At 46.4% G+C, this 14,056-nt stretch overlaps 1 protein-coding gene across 1 annotated transcript; it reads right to left on the reverse strand.

Annotated features, from left to right (window-relative positions):
- On the reverse strand, window positions 4,609-5,858 carry LOC109846683. Its single transcript, XM_020415928.1, has 4 exons — window positions 5,791-5,858; window positions 5,523-5,711; window positions 5,170-5,447; window positions 4,609-4,614 (listed from the first exon to the last, which is right to left on the reverse strand). Exons 1-4 carry the CDS (start codon window positions 5,834-5,836, stop codon window positions 4,609-4,611), a joined length of 519 nt encoding a protein of 172 aa, XP_020271517.1. The 5' UTR covers window positions 5,837-5,858.

Here is a 14,056-nt window from a genome sequence, read left to right on the forward strand (position 1 = left end):
GGTGGCTCGGCCTTGGCCGAGCCACCCTGAGGTGGCTCGGCCTTGGCCGAGCCACCCTAGGGTGGCTCGGCCTTAGCCGAGCCACCCTGGGGTGGCTCGGCCACCGAGCCACCCTGGGGTGGCTCGGCTTGGGCCGAGCCACCCCGGGTTGGCTCGGTTTAGGCCGAGTCCCCGGGTGTGTTCCGTTTCGCCGTTTTCCGGTGTTTTCCGTCTTTCAGTTCTTCGTTTGATTCGTCCGGACTTTGATTTGATAGCCCGGGTCTTTATTTGGCAGTATTTCCGCCTCGGTGTTTGAGTACAAATCTATTTTGTCGTTGGACGACTCGTTGACTTTCCGAACTGTTGGATTGGTTCCACAGGCGAACATATGCCGTTGTTTGTGTGCTTTATCGCCTCGTCGCTCGAACATCCGTTAATTTGTCGAACCATCATGCTGAACCATGCTAAGGGACCTATAGGTAATTTTATACGCCTACACACCTTGCTTGCGCATGCCCGGACCCTTGTGCGAAAAGCACAAGAAATGCAAAAGGAAGAGGCAGTTAAGAGATCGCCGAGATCCAGACAAGTTTGGGTGCCAAAAGCCAAATCAGCGCCTAAGGCAAAAGCAGGCGACGTTGCTCTCCGGCCTTCGTCAACTTCAGATCCCGAACCTCTGGTAAAGCCCTACCGCAGCGCGGATTTCACCAAGTTTAGGATTCCTCTGAAAGATCGTATCGGTGCCCTACCCGAGAATCGAGGAAAAGCGCTTGTTAAGGAAAGCTGGAGATCGTTGAAGGAGCTTCGAGCCAACATCCGGACTGGGGGTCGTACGCGACCTCCTAACAAATTGATTTCTGCAACGGCCCGCTTGGCGGTGCGTGCAGAAAATCTGTGTGACTCCTGTAGATGCCAACAAGGCAATGTTTACTCAGAGGAAAACGCGTCAGACAGACGAACGCGTTATCCCTGAGAATTTATGTAACCAGCCGATAGGTTACTCCGACCGCAACGTCGATGAGTTGTACTATCGGGCTGGGGGTACGAATAAATCTCGAAAGAAAAGTACTCGAGAAACGGACTCTCATTGTCTGTATATGAAAATTATCAGGGCGGTGTTATCAATGTGTAGCTGCCCCAAGACCGCTCCGTAGAGGGTCTCGATATTCGAGAGAATCTCCGATGGAATGACGAAGCCCAAATCAAGGCATTTTTACCAAAGAAGATCGGTTACTCGAGATGATAAATTCCCAGAGGTTACCGTCAATATGGTTGATAAGGGAAAATCTCCGATTGTTTCAAGTGGTTCCAACCCTGATTTCTCTCCAGGAAGAAGAATCAATTCGGGAATAGCTCAGCTTCAGCTAGAAGCCGTCGGATATAACGATTACCAGGGGATCCATGAAGGAATCCGTTCCGATGACGAACTCTCAGATTCTTATTCTGCACTCGCCTCCGACGATACAACGTCTAGCATAGGACAAGCTCGAGAAGTGTTCATGATCAACACCGAGCAAATAGCCAAAATCATTGAGGATGCTTTAGCCAAGCAGAAAGAAGCATTCAAAATCGAAATGGAAATGGCTATGCAGGAGATGAGACAAATGCACGACCAACAAATCTGAGCTTTGTCAAATCAGCTAGTTGAATCCAGCCGTCGCACCCAGAACGCCGCAGTTGACAGCGATCCGGAAGTGGACGAAATCATCATGGCTGACGCACCGCCCAAAAATACTGGGGGTGGCCCCACTAAAAATAACGACGTTGGGGGTGGACCCACCAATGATGATAACACTGGGGGTGGCCGTATTATTCCTTATTCCTCTCGAAAATTCTCCAAAATAGGATATAGGTGAGGACGAAAAGATGAAGGATCTCGAGGGCAAAATTAATGCTTTAATGTCTGCTCAAGAGGTAAAGAAGACTGGCGTTCCATGTCCTTACCCGAAAGAATGGGATTCGATCCCGTATCCGGTGAAGTTCAACCTGATCAACTTCACGCCGTTCGACGGGAAGGGTTCCCCCACTCAGCACCTGATCTATTTAAGGTCTCATTTGGGAGTGATCTTTGGCAACGAGCCTCTGATGGTCCGGTCATTTGTTGGCACCTTTCGCGGGCCCGCCTTCGATTGGTACCGCCACCTCAAGCCCAGAAGCATCAACAGCTGGGAGGACCTGGAGAGCATGTTCCTCGCTCATTTCTTCGATGATGACGCAGAAGTGTCGATCAGAACACTCTTCGATGAGAAACAAAAAGACGGAGAGTCGGTGGATACCTTCATCAAACGCTTCCGCAATCGGGCGATGAACTGCAAGGATCCCATCACGGAGGAATTCGTCTTGCAAACCTGTCATAACAACTTGTCCATTAACATCTTGGACGTTATGAGAGTAGAGCCGCAATACCTGGAGAGAGTTAAAGGCGCGCGGAGAGCAGGCCGAACGATTCCTTAGGAGGAGGAAGGTTGAAAGATGCCAACCGATGACTAATCCTCTGAATCCGGGTCTCGTTTCCCATAATGAGGGAAAGGCGCCTACAACAGTTGTTGACGTTAATCAGACGTCGCAACAGCAGTCCCGAAGACAGCAGAATAGTTCTAATCCGAGGCTCCAAAAAGAGTACTCATTCAAGGACGAAGACGTTCCAGCCATCTTCGAGACCCTTCTTGAAAACAACAAGATCAAGCTGCCACCCATCACGAATCAGGAGGAAGCTGATAATACCACGGATCTGAAGTACTGCGCGTACCATAGGAGGATCCTTCATCCCACCAAGGCGTGCTTTACTTTAAAGAATAGCATCCAAACCTTGGTTGAAGCCGGCGTCATAACGCTAGGATAAGCCAATTAAGAACGGCAACACTCCGAAGAGTACACGAGTATAAACTGCTTCTCAACACTCCGACAAGTATACGAGTATAAACTGCTTCTTAATCTTCCAATCGGTATATGAGGTTAAACTGCTCCCTGATACTCCAATAGGTATATGAGTCTAAACTGTTTCCTACCGTTGATGGGAAGTTCCTGGAGAATGTTACGCTAATATTCTTAAGGATAACCCAAACATGTAACGGAGTACAAAGTCAGACCCAGTTCCAAGAAAGAAGCTTGGGGGTGGATGATTCATGTAATGGGAAGTTCCCAGAAGAACGCTATATGTAATTTTCTTAGGGATAACCCGATAATTACGAACAAGGTGATAAACATTAAACCCCCACCATGATTTGTACTCCCACTCTCACTGTCTACCTGGTCAAACCTTCCTATAGTTAGGACCACAACCAAAATCCCCTCTCGATTCCTTCCATGAACGAGAGGTCCACTTTCAAATTGAACGATCAAGCCTATAAAAGGTAAGATCGTCTCAAAACTCCCACTTCCACTGCTTCCTTGGTCAAACCTATAAAAGTTAGGGCCAAAGCCAAATTTCTCTCTCAATTCTTTCCATGAACGAGAGGTCCACTTTCAATTCGAACAGTCAAACCTATAAAAGTTAGGATTGTTCCCGATCTCACTTAGTCAAACCTACAAATAGTTAGGACTAAGACCGAGTCGTTCCTTTTCGATAAACGAAAATCCACCTTTGTTCCCTTTTCCACCAAACCTATAAAAGTTAGGGTTCAATGAATGAGGGATTCTTTTGATTCAAATGACCAATCCTATAAAAGTTAGGGCCGTTTGAACCTTTCTGATTCTCGGAGTGGAGATCCCACTCTTAGTTTCATCTCTTTGGATTCTGGGGGTGGAGATCCCACCTTGAGTTTTCTTTTCAACTGGAGATAAAATATAAAATTCTTCCTCTTCAGTGCTGGGAGATAGAATATAAAATTCTTCCTCTTCCATTTTCCAATCCGTCTTTACCCTGAGAAAAGACACAATTCCCAACTTCCAATCCGTGCACTTTGTGCACGGGGAATTTTATCCCGAATCCTAAGTAGGGATAAGTCAACACCTAACACGTGTTGCCGGTTTAGTCTTTCACCGATTGAAAAAGACACTAGAATTTCAGTCTAGGAAGTTTATCCCGAATCCTAAGCAGGGATAAGTCTGCGCCTGACACGCGCTGCCAGTTTAGTCTTTTTCCGTAGAAAAAGACACCAGAGTTTAATTCTGGGGTATTCTATCCTGAAACCTAAGCAGGGATAAGTCTGCGCTTAACCCGCACTGCCGGTTAGTTCTTAACCGTTAAAAAGAACACCCGCTCACATATTCAACATCGTGGCAGGTTGTTATTAATAACACCAAAATCCATGCCTTACACGCATGGGGAATTTCATCCTGAATCCTAAGAAAGGATATGCCGACGCCTAACACACGTCGCCGGTTTAGTCTTTTACCGATTGAAAAAGACACCAGAATACCAGTCTGGGGTATTTTTATCCCGAAGCCTAAGTAGGGATAAGTCAGCATCTAATACACGTTGCTGGGTAGCCTATTCCCATGACAACGGCGAAGTCTATGTATTCAAAGTCATAGCAACAAGTCTTAGAGGATTCAGTCTCTAAGCACAACGTTACATGTGAGACGGGTTTAATAATTCACATGCTAGTCCGATTCAAACGGTAATCGGTAAAGACATATCAAACCCGTTGATGGCTGGGGGTTTGCCAAAAATCCTGTAAATTTTTATCATCGCTGAATTCAAAGTGAATAAAGAAAGGGAATCAAATGCAGAGTCTCTATTAATAGATCAAGTCAAGGCATACAATAAAGAGCTCGTTAGCCCGAAGGCAGCTGACGGCTAAGAACATGAGACTCTAGACTAGAAAGCCTATCTATATAACTCTGCTCAAGTTCTGCCTGTAGACCAGCCCGGACGGATTCCTCAGAACTACTCAAGATCTTCACGGCTTCATTCTTCAGCTTCATCAGTCTCTCCTGTGTAGATCCTAGCTTCTCGAGGGCCTGTCCACGAGAATGCTCTACTCCAGCCAGGTCTTCTGCAATGATAGTAATGGACTCCTCGGCGCGCTTCAAGGCCTCCTTCAGCCTAGCCACTTCCTCGCGACCGGAATCCAAAGAGCGGAGTAGCTCGGCCCTATCTGTATCCCTCTTCGCCATAGTAGCCATCAGCTGCGCAACTGAACGCTCATGTGACTGAAGTTCACTGCCGATGGAAGATCTCAGGTCGCGCCACTGTGCCAGCCTATGCTCCATCTGAGAGGACACGAAGGAAGAAATCCCATTAGCCTTCAGCTCCTTCAACTCTCGGATCTCCGACTCCAGAACAGCAAAATCGGCAGTGAAGGAATCGGCTAACTCTGGATACCCTTCTTTTCTTAACATCGACATGTGATGAGAAAAGGAACGCCTGAACTGATCGAAGCCATATCCTCGATGAAGAAGTTTCTCGATCATGCCGTTATAAAAGACGGTAAAAAGGCCGAGGTCTGTACGAAAAATGTCTTTGTCGGGATCGGTATCAGCCAAGAGGACGCGGACACGCTCATATAGGGATGATCGAGGTCCTACAAGAAACAGTTCGGAAAGCTAAGAGATTATCGAATACGATAAGAAAATTTAAAGGCAAATTCCGAGCATACCAATGCCAACGGAGGTCCCCTCAGGCTGAAATCCGACAGGTTCCGAAATAACTGCAGGAGTAGGCATGGAGGGTATATCAACCCCTGTAGGCAAATCAGTCATACCTCTCGACTGTGGCGGGGAAACACCGCTCTCAGGCAAACTATCAGTCCCAGAAACTGTAGCAGCATCAGGCACAACGGCTGGTCCTATAGTTGCACTTCTTTGTTAGTCAAAATGAAAATTTAGACAAATAAGGAGGGCGGGATGATAAGGTCATCTGCATACCTGTAGGTCCATCATCCTTAGGTATCCGGGGGATGCCAGAAGTCATAAGAGTATCAGTCCCGGTGGCTGGTCCTATGATTGCACCCATATATTAGTCAAAAGTCAGATAAATAAAAATGGAGCACGATGTCCCTAAATCGTATGCGTACCTACAAGTCCGTCACTCCGAGGTAAGCTAGATATGTCGGGAATCGATATTAGGTTAATCCCTATGACTGACGCTGTAATATTAATCCTTCGTTAGTTAGACAAAAGACCGGGCAAAATGAAGAGAATCAGACATATACCTGTGAATGTATCACCCTCAAAGGGTGGTCCTACGGTTCTTCTGGTGGCCTGCTCAGCCAACATATCGGCTAATAATCCAGCGTCGGGTCCCGAGGAACCTGGTACAGAGGCACACCTCTGTTCCTCGAAGCCCACATCATGAAAGATCTGATCCTCAGCTGGCTTTTCTATCACGACATCTGCAGAATAGTTTAAGTGTTGGATATATATACAAGAAGATGGGAAAGAAGGAAAAGCTCAGAAATACCTGCAGCAGGAACAGAATATCCTTGTTCCCCAATATCCATGCTTGAGTTATTCAGGAAATCTGAAAGAATACGAGGCACAAAAGAATAATGAATCCTGATTTCTCTAACTCCGCCAAATGCTACTCGAGGAGGGTATCATCGAATTTAGACGTACCTGGACATGGAGTGGTGGGCTTGACACTATTAGCCTGCTCGGTGTCAATGTTCATATCAATACCGAGGGAACCATCCCGAATGGCGTCGCACATTTGCTGCACGAAGTTATCCGTATTATCAGAATCAGTGAATACGGGGTCCGGTGGAAGCTCGCCCTCGTCATAGTACCCTGGAAGGGAACCATCCCGAATGGCGTCGCACATTTGCTGCACGAAGTTATCCGTATTATCAGAATCAGTGAATACGGGGTCCGGTGGAAGCTCGCCCTCGTCATAGTACCCTGGAACATAAAACATGATTACGAATCCCAGAAGGTGAGACATCCTAAAGCAATGAAAATGACAAAATGTTACCTTCTTCACCATCGGCGATGTCTCCTAAATCCACTCCATAGGGACGCTGGCCGACGTGTGGTTTATGAACAGTCTTCTTCTTCTTCGGAGTACCAGCCCTCATAAAACCAACGGGTCGCTCATGCATGGACTTGCCACGCGTCTCAACATGCGTGGGAGCTTGGCCGCTAGGCCCGAATCTCGCACAACGAGAAGCAAGCGACTCATGATCGTCGACTGTCCTACCTGAGGTGATAAGGGTCATTTCATTAAGTGAACAAGATCTTTCGTTGATGCCAATTGAAATTGAGAAAGAAGATCAAAGAGCATGACAAACCTGCGTCAAGTTCTTCTTTATCAGTATCTGTATCCACATATTCCTCCGTAGAAGTCTCATCATCATCATCAGTAGGAAGGAGCTCTTCATCATCTTGGTTCGAGAAAGAAGGTTTGGCATGCTTCTTCCTCTGTCTCTGAGCAAGCTCGGCTTTACGAGCAGCCATCATAGCGATCTGGACCGAGTGCTCAGACTGTAACTCTGAAAGACTCCTCACATCTATGGATTCATTGGCAGAAAGGAACCACTTACAACTGAGGAAAGTAATCATCGGCTGGCGTCTATATGAAGGAAGAGCAAAGTGGGCTCCGGTGCAGCCCACCATAGTCCATAGCCATGCCCGTACGCCGTCAATAAGCCCTCCCTCAACTTTCAAACCACGGCTCGGATTCCCAACATATAATTGGTCATAGCCGAACTGACGAGCAAAACAGCAGGGAAGGTAAGGCTCAATGTGGCAGCGGTTCTTCACCCGAAGAACAAGATACCCGACGCGGATGTTCACCAACCAGCGGAAACAACCTACGTCGAGAGCAGTCCGATTAGTTCTGGGCTTCTCCTCATCAATCAGCACATCACCATAGCGACCCGAAAAGTGAGGAAAACACTTGAAGAACTCCCAGCTCTTACGAACTTAAAGCTCTCGTTGTGCATTACTGAATTTCTTCCCGAGCCATCTACTCCTCTCCAACAGCTGCACGAAAGGAACGGGGACATCAATAACGCTGGGCGCCGACATCAAGTCAGGACGGTGAAGAACAAGCCACGCCATCAGATAAGCATAAGGAAGCTCGACCTTCGGACAAATAAGCTCGGCCGATGGTTCAGAACCCACCTATGTAAAACTACTGACCAGACACCTAAGCCCGCAATGGATGTCAGCAACCATCGCTGGGAGCAGAGAAAGCTCCCTCCCATAAGCCAGCTGAACTGCGGGGAAGAGCACCTCGAGAGGTAAGGCGTCTAACTGCTGGTACGGAACGATGCACTTCTTCAACCAAAGGGCGAGATAGCCTGCTAGTAGAGTCCGGGGCTCAATGGACTTCTGTGCACGGCGGAGGAACGAACGAAACTTGGTGCCCGCAGGAAAAGCTCCCTCAGCACTGGCAATGGTGTAAGAACGAGACTCAGCCTTCTCCATCAACTCATTAACGGTGGTAGGGGTCAAGACGTCCAACTCACGAAGGGGCTCGCCGGAATCACCCTCCAAATTCGGGAACAAATAGACAGCAAACTGCTTCAAGCTGATTTGCTTTTTCCTCTTCGCTGGAGGGGAAGTCTGGATCAAGGAGGTTTGATAATGGCAGGTGAGGTCCCAAAGTGTATCGTGCATATCGGGAGTATCCTTCTTCAACCACTCCAACTGCTGGTTCGAGGGAAAGTACTCCTGGTATGGACAATCCCCCATCGGAAGACCAGAAACCTGATGCATCTCGTGTAAGGCCAACCCCAACTCTCCGCCGCTGGTCAGGAACGTGTTACTGTCGGGCATGTATGTCTCCAACAACGCAAAGAAATGGCGGCAGCTGACCTGGAGTCCATACATGGTGGCTCGTATAGGTGCATACAATCCACCTGCTCTTCAGTCCTTCTCCCAGCGTCCCAAGACATAACTGGTCATGCGTGTCCACCATCCCTTGGGTAGTGAGAAAGCCCAACCATAGCACCTAGAATCTGGTGGAGGTAATCTCCTCCCAAGATGAGCCAGACGGTTCTTCACGGTAGGAGCAGCTGATGATACATCGCCCTGGGGTGCAGTATTAAGACCCGTAATCCCTGGCCGAAGACCGCGGATGTAATGATACCCGGCAGAACCAGGAGTCTTATGATGAGAAGTATACCCACACTGAACCCGCTCAGCATCATGGGTAAGATGCCAAGACATCTGTCGCTCCACAGCCTGTCCCTCCGACGAGGAATGGAGGGAATATACAGGAGAGCTCCCTCATGAAGATTCAGCCAATGCTCCTCGGTAAGAGTCAACGTAGCAGGATCCTCAGTGTGATCTCCGAACAGAAAACTGGGCTTCTTTAAAGCCTGAGTAGAAGTAGAATCTGCAGTAAAGGAGGCGTCCGTAATCAGCTGGCGTAAGCAATGGCGCCCTCCATCCCGTATCAAACGACAGGATTCATCAGAACAGTCTCTGTCGAATTGAGGGAGTGGACCAATGGCCTGCCTGATGGAAGCCGAAGAAAAGACTTCCCGGCTACAACCTGTAGGGGCATGATGAGGGAGGCTGCCCGCGGGGAACTCGACTGCAACAAAACACAAGAATGGAGTCAGAAAATCCATCTGATAAAGAAGCGAGATAAGATCATTCACGGGATGATTGGAGAGACGATTTTGAGTGTCCTACACTTGAAGAACGGTATGCATCACCATGTAGATAACGTGGTAACATACACCGACCTACTAGGTGTAAGACGACACAAAATCGTCCCAATATACCAGAAGACTTGAATTGGCTAAGCAAAACAAGTCCGAAACCTTAACCTCCGCGAGAGAGGGTGTCGGTTCTTCCTTAATGACCCGCGAAAGGATCAATCAGGGAGACAGAAATAAAGATTCTCACCCCCAAAAAAGGAAGCCGCTGGAGGGGAGGATGCTGCGGGAACTTCTTCCTCGCTAGGCTGCGAATGGGATCGACTCCTAGGAAGTCGAGATCGGCGTGGAGGCATCGGAAACCTGCAATGAAAAGCAGCAAGTCAGGTACAATCTAAAATATGAATACACGAAATATAAAAGGGAAATTAAGAACTTGAACTAAAGTCCTATGAATAAGTAGGATTTTATAGTTGAAGTCTAATTAAACCTACAAATTTCGTGCATGCTAAACAATGATTGTCATTTTGCGTTGAATTTTGGTGAAATACCCAAAATACCCCTCGTGTTCAAGGCTAAATTCGGGTCAAGGACACGCTCGATTTGGGTCATGGTCATCATATTTGATCATCTAGCACCCCAAACACCCCATAATTTTGGTTAATTTTGCAAATAAACCCTTTTGTAAAATTTAGCCAATCTTGCAAATAGACCCCTTCACAAATTTCAATTTAACGCCCACATATCCTTCTCAAAACTTTGATAGTGGTTTTGTGGTCTAAACTTCTTGGTTTTCAGCCTTGAATTTTATGCCCTTTTTGCAAATAAGTCCCTCTAAAACATTTATGGGCAATTTTGCAAATAAACCCTCAACAATTTGTAAGTCCCTCTAAAACATTTATGGGCAATTTTGCAAATAAACCCTCAACAATTTGTGATCTCTTTGCATGAAGCACACCTCAAAGTTTGCAAATAAACCCTCAACAATTTGTGATCTCTTTGCATGAAGCACACCTCAAAGTTGTGGCCAATTGTATCAAACATCCAAGCCTCAAAATTTCAGTCCCATTTTGCATAAAAGCCCCTACGAATTTTAGTCCCATTTTGCATAAAAGTCCCCCAAATTTCGGCCCCATTGCAAATTTTGCATAAAACCCCCCAAAGGCTTTGTGCATCCACAACCCATCATCAAAGAGCCTATCTTTTAACTCATGAGAACAAAAAGTTGTGATCTTTGCATATGAATTCATAGCATACCCCCATCACAAACATAAAGCTACAATCTTTCTTGAAAAAGAGGAAAGTTTTGAAAGAAAACTTACCCAAATCAAGAGTTTGAACTTGAGGATGAAGGAGGAACCCTAGCTTGAAAGGAGAAAATTTCGGCCAAGGGGTGAACACAAAACCTGAATTTTAAGAGAGGTTAATGGGTTTTGGAGAGGAACAATGGTGTATGGAGGCAAGGAAGAAGAAAGAGTTTTAAAAAGGAAAGGATTTTCTTTTGAAAATATGGAAAGAGGGGGAAAACAAAAGAGGAAATAAAATCAAAACAAGAAAGAAAGCAAAGGAGGAAACAACAAAAAATGGAAAGAAACCAAAAAAATGGGGGGAGGATCTCGGTTTTGGGCCGAGACACCCTAAAACAAGGGTGTCTCGGTTTTGTTGGGACACCCCTTGGGTGTCTTAACCCAATTTTGACCCCCCGAACCCTTTTCGAAGTCCAAATTTGCCTATTTTTCGCCGGTTGTTGGATATTTCGACGAAATCCACACTAATCAACGGTCGACGATTCGAAACCCTAGAGTAAACACCGGTCAATGCGTAACCCTAGGTCAACTCCAGTCAACGCGTTGCGACCAAAAGTCAACGTTCGACGATTCAAAACCCTAGGGTCAACGCCGGTCAACATGTAACCCTAGGTCAACGCCAGTCAACGCGTTGCGACCAAAAATCAACGTTTGACGATTCGAAACCCTAGGGTCGACGTCGGTCAACGCGTAACCCTAGGTCAACGCCAGTCAACGCGTTGCGACCAAAAAGTCAAAGTTCGACATTCGAAACCTTAGGGTCAACGCCGGTCAACGCGTAACCCTAGATCAACGCCAGTCAACACGTTGCGATCAAAAAGTCAATGTTCGACGTTCGAAACCCTAGGGTCAACGCCGGTCAACGCGTAACCCTAGGTCAACGCCAGTTAACGCGTTGCGACAAAAAGTTAACATTCGGTGATCTAAAACCCTAAGTCAACACAATATGACGGAGGTAGTTCAAAGTCAACTCAATGACACGAGCCAAACTCAACTCACTGGTGGCAGACTCGAGACTCCGACGACGGCCAGGCGATAAACGCAGCGCCGGAAGAACTTCGGTCATTCGTCAAAGCATCGAATAAGCTGAAAATCGAAGGAGCCAAGAGTTGAAGCTAACTACAGGTCCTTTACGCCGACTGAAGGCTGGATTAATCACATCTAAAGTATTCCAGCCTCCTCTATAAAAGAAACGAGTCTGGAATGCTTTGGAGGGGGTATCTGTAGGCATCGAAAATCGCCTATAGGTCTCTACGAACAGCTCAGTGTTAAGGAACGATGATGAACGTCACTATCCGGTTCACAGCAGTTCAATTGACGTCGGTGAACGCTTGAAGTGAATCGACGAACTACACGAGCCGACAGAATTCTGGAACTACGAAGGCACGGGCTAATCGAGAGCCCCGCGATGTTTACAAAAGGAACAACGCCCTTCGTGTCTCGTTCATCCTACAGATAATCTAACCATCGGAGCTGATAGAACTCTTCGTCAAACTTCCAACGCACTTCGAATCACTAAAATCCGAGTTCGGACGAAGAATTTACAGTGGAAGTAGACGAATACACCTCAACGGAGCGTCTCGGTCAATGTGAGACACCCCAGGGGTGTCTTAGATTTTCTGAGACACCCCAAGGGTGTCTTGGAATTTCTAGGACACCCCAGGGGTGTCTCAGAATTTCCGAGACACCCCAGGGGTGTCTCGGAATTTCCGAGACACCCCAAGGGTGTCTCGGAATTTCCGGGACACCCAGGGGTGTCCCAACGTGGATTTGACCCCCTAAAGCGGTTTTAACCGCTCCGTTATCCCTCATGCCTATAAATACAAGCCTTAGGCCTCATTTTTTCAGAGCTAGAATTTTGGAGATTAGGCGAAGCCCTGCCGGATTGAAGACTGAAGGTGCACGGATTTTAGAGAGGAGGAGGAGAGATTGGATCCAGTTCTTCAACGCAAGAGAGAGAGATTCGTCAGATCTACATCGCCCGTACCCGATCCTTAGTATTATCCCGTTGCGGTGATACTAAGAAGAGCAAATATCTCGCTTTACCCGAGATAGGCGCTCCAAGTTTCTAGATCTCCTCGCGGATCAACGAAGCTCTGCCCAATTTTTCAGCAATCAGATCTGATCGACGGTGGTCCACGGATAAACCCCGGCACAGGCAAAGATCCCACACAAGCAGAAGACCAATAAACGATCTCTGCGTTTGTTTGATAAAGTTGTAAATTTTATTATTTTCATTGTGTAAAGAGATCTTATAAAAAGATCAACTTTTTATTTCATTCGAGTTTATTGTAACGACTAAAGTTGTAATAGATTCGATAACAATGGAAATAGCAACTTTCACAGCAAACAATATGTTAACACCTTGTTTGGAGTACAAGGTGCTAGCACATTTTATGTGACTCCTTTGAGACCATGAAAATGTGCAACAATTGATACATGTGTATCTTCTCCCCTATCTCGGGAGCTTAGTGATCATCATGAGAGCTTGAGGATAGATGATTCTCATGGTATCTTGAGAATAGAGTCGTGGTTGGAGCCAAAGAAGACGGCGAAAGAAGTCGGAAGAAGCGAAACGCAGAAGAACAGGCAGTTCTCTATCCGGTCGACCGTAGTACACATGTCGGTCGATCGGACAACCTTGCAGAGCACAGAGAACAGAAAGTTCTCTGGCCGGTCGACCGAACCATGCTTGGCGGTCGACCAGATCGTGAATTCTGGGTTTTCCTGTTTCGTTTTGGATTCTGTTCTGACAGGGACTCCTCTTTCTTTTGGGCTTATTTATTTACAAGATTGCCACCCACGTTGTACCTAATATAAATAGGTTATTGTAGGGTTTCAAAAGGGGGGCCTTATGGAGAGAGAATTTCTAATAATTGTATTAGGGTTTAGAGAGAGAGTTGAGAGGTTGTTCTTGATTCTAGTGAGATTGTGAGAGATGGATTGTAATCTTTTCATACTCATAATCTAGAGAAGGTAATTTCCTTCGCCATACTGAATTGTTCTTGTGTTTTGGTCATCCTCTTCTCAACCCACCTTTTGGTAATTCCGCGACCAAATGGTGCTCGCACGGCAACTCGTATCAACAATGCTAGCAAGAAACATTGCACCAATATGTGTGCCACCTATCATACTCAATATAATCATATAAAGCATAACACAATACTAAATACTCATGTTATTTGATTAATTAATATGTGCTTATTTATTATGAATAGATGAGGTACCTTGAAATAATGGTAATATGATGGGTTGTCAAGAATTTTATTAGGTGCT

The sequence above is a fragment of the Asparagus officinalis genome, chromosome 7 (genome assembly GCF_001876935.1).
Source record: "Asparagus officinalis chromosome 7, Aspof.V1, whole genome shotgun sequence".
In the NCBI taxonomy this organism is placed as follows: Eukaryota; Viridiplantae; Streptophyta; class Magnoliopsida; order Asparagales; family Asparagaceae; genus Asparagus; species Asparagus officinalis.

What these genes read in the sequence shown, in the direction of transcription:
- LOC109846683 (XM_020415928.1), bottom strand. Translation starts at nt 5,836, where the DNA reads ATGACTTCTGGCATCCCCCGGATACCTAAGGATGATGGACCTACAG. An exon ending in TAAGGATGATGGACCTACAG is followed by an intron (nt 5,712 to 5,790) that starts GTATGCAGATGA and finishes GTGCAACTATAG; the next exon opens with GACCAGCCGTTGTGCCTGAT. An exon ending in GGGGACCTCCGTTGGCATTG is followed by an intron (nt 5,448 to 5,522) that starts GTATGCTCGGAA and finishes TGTTTCTTGTAG; the next exon opens with GACCTCGATCATCCCTATAT.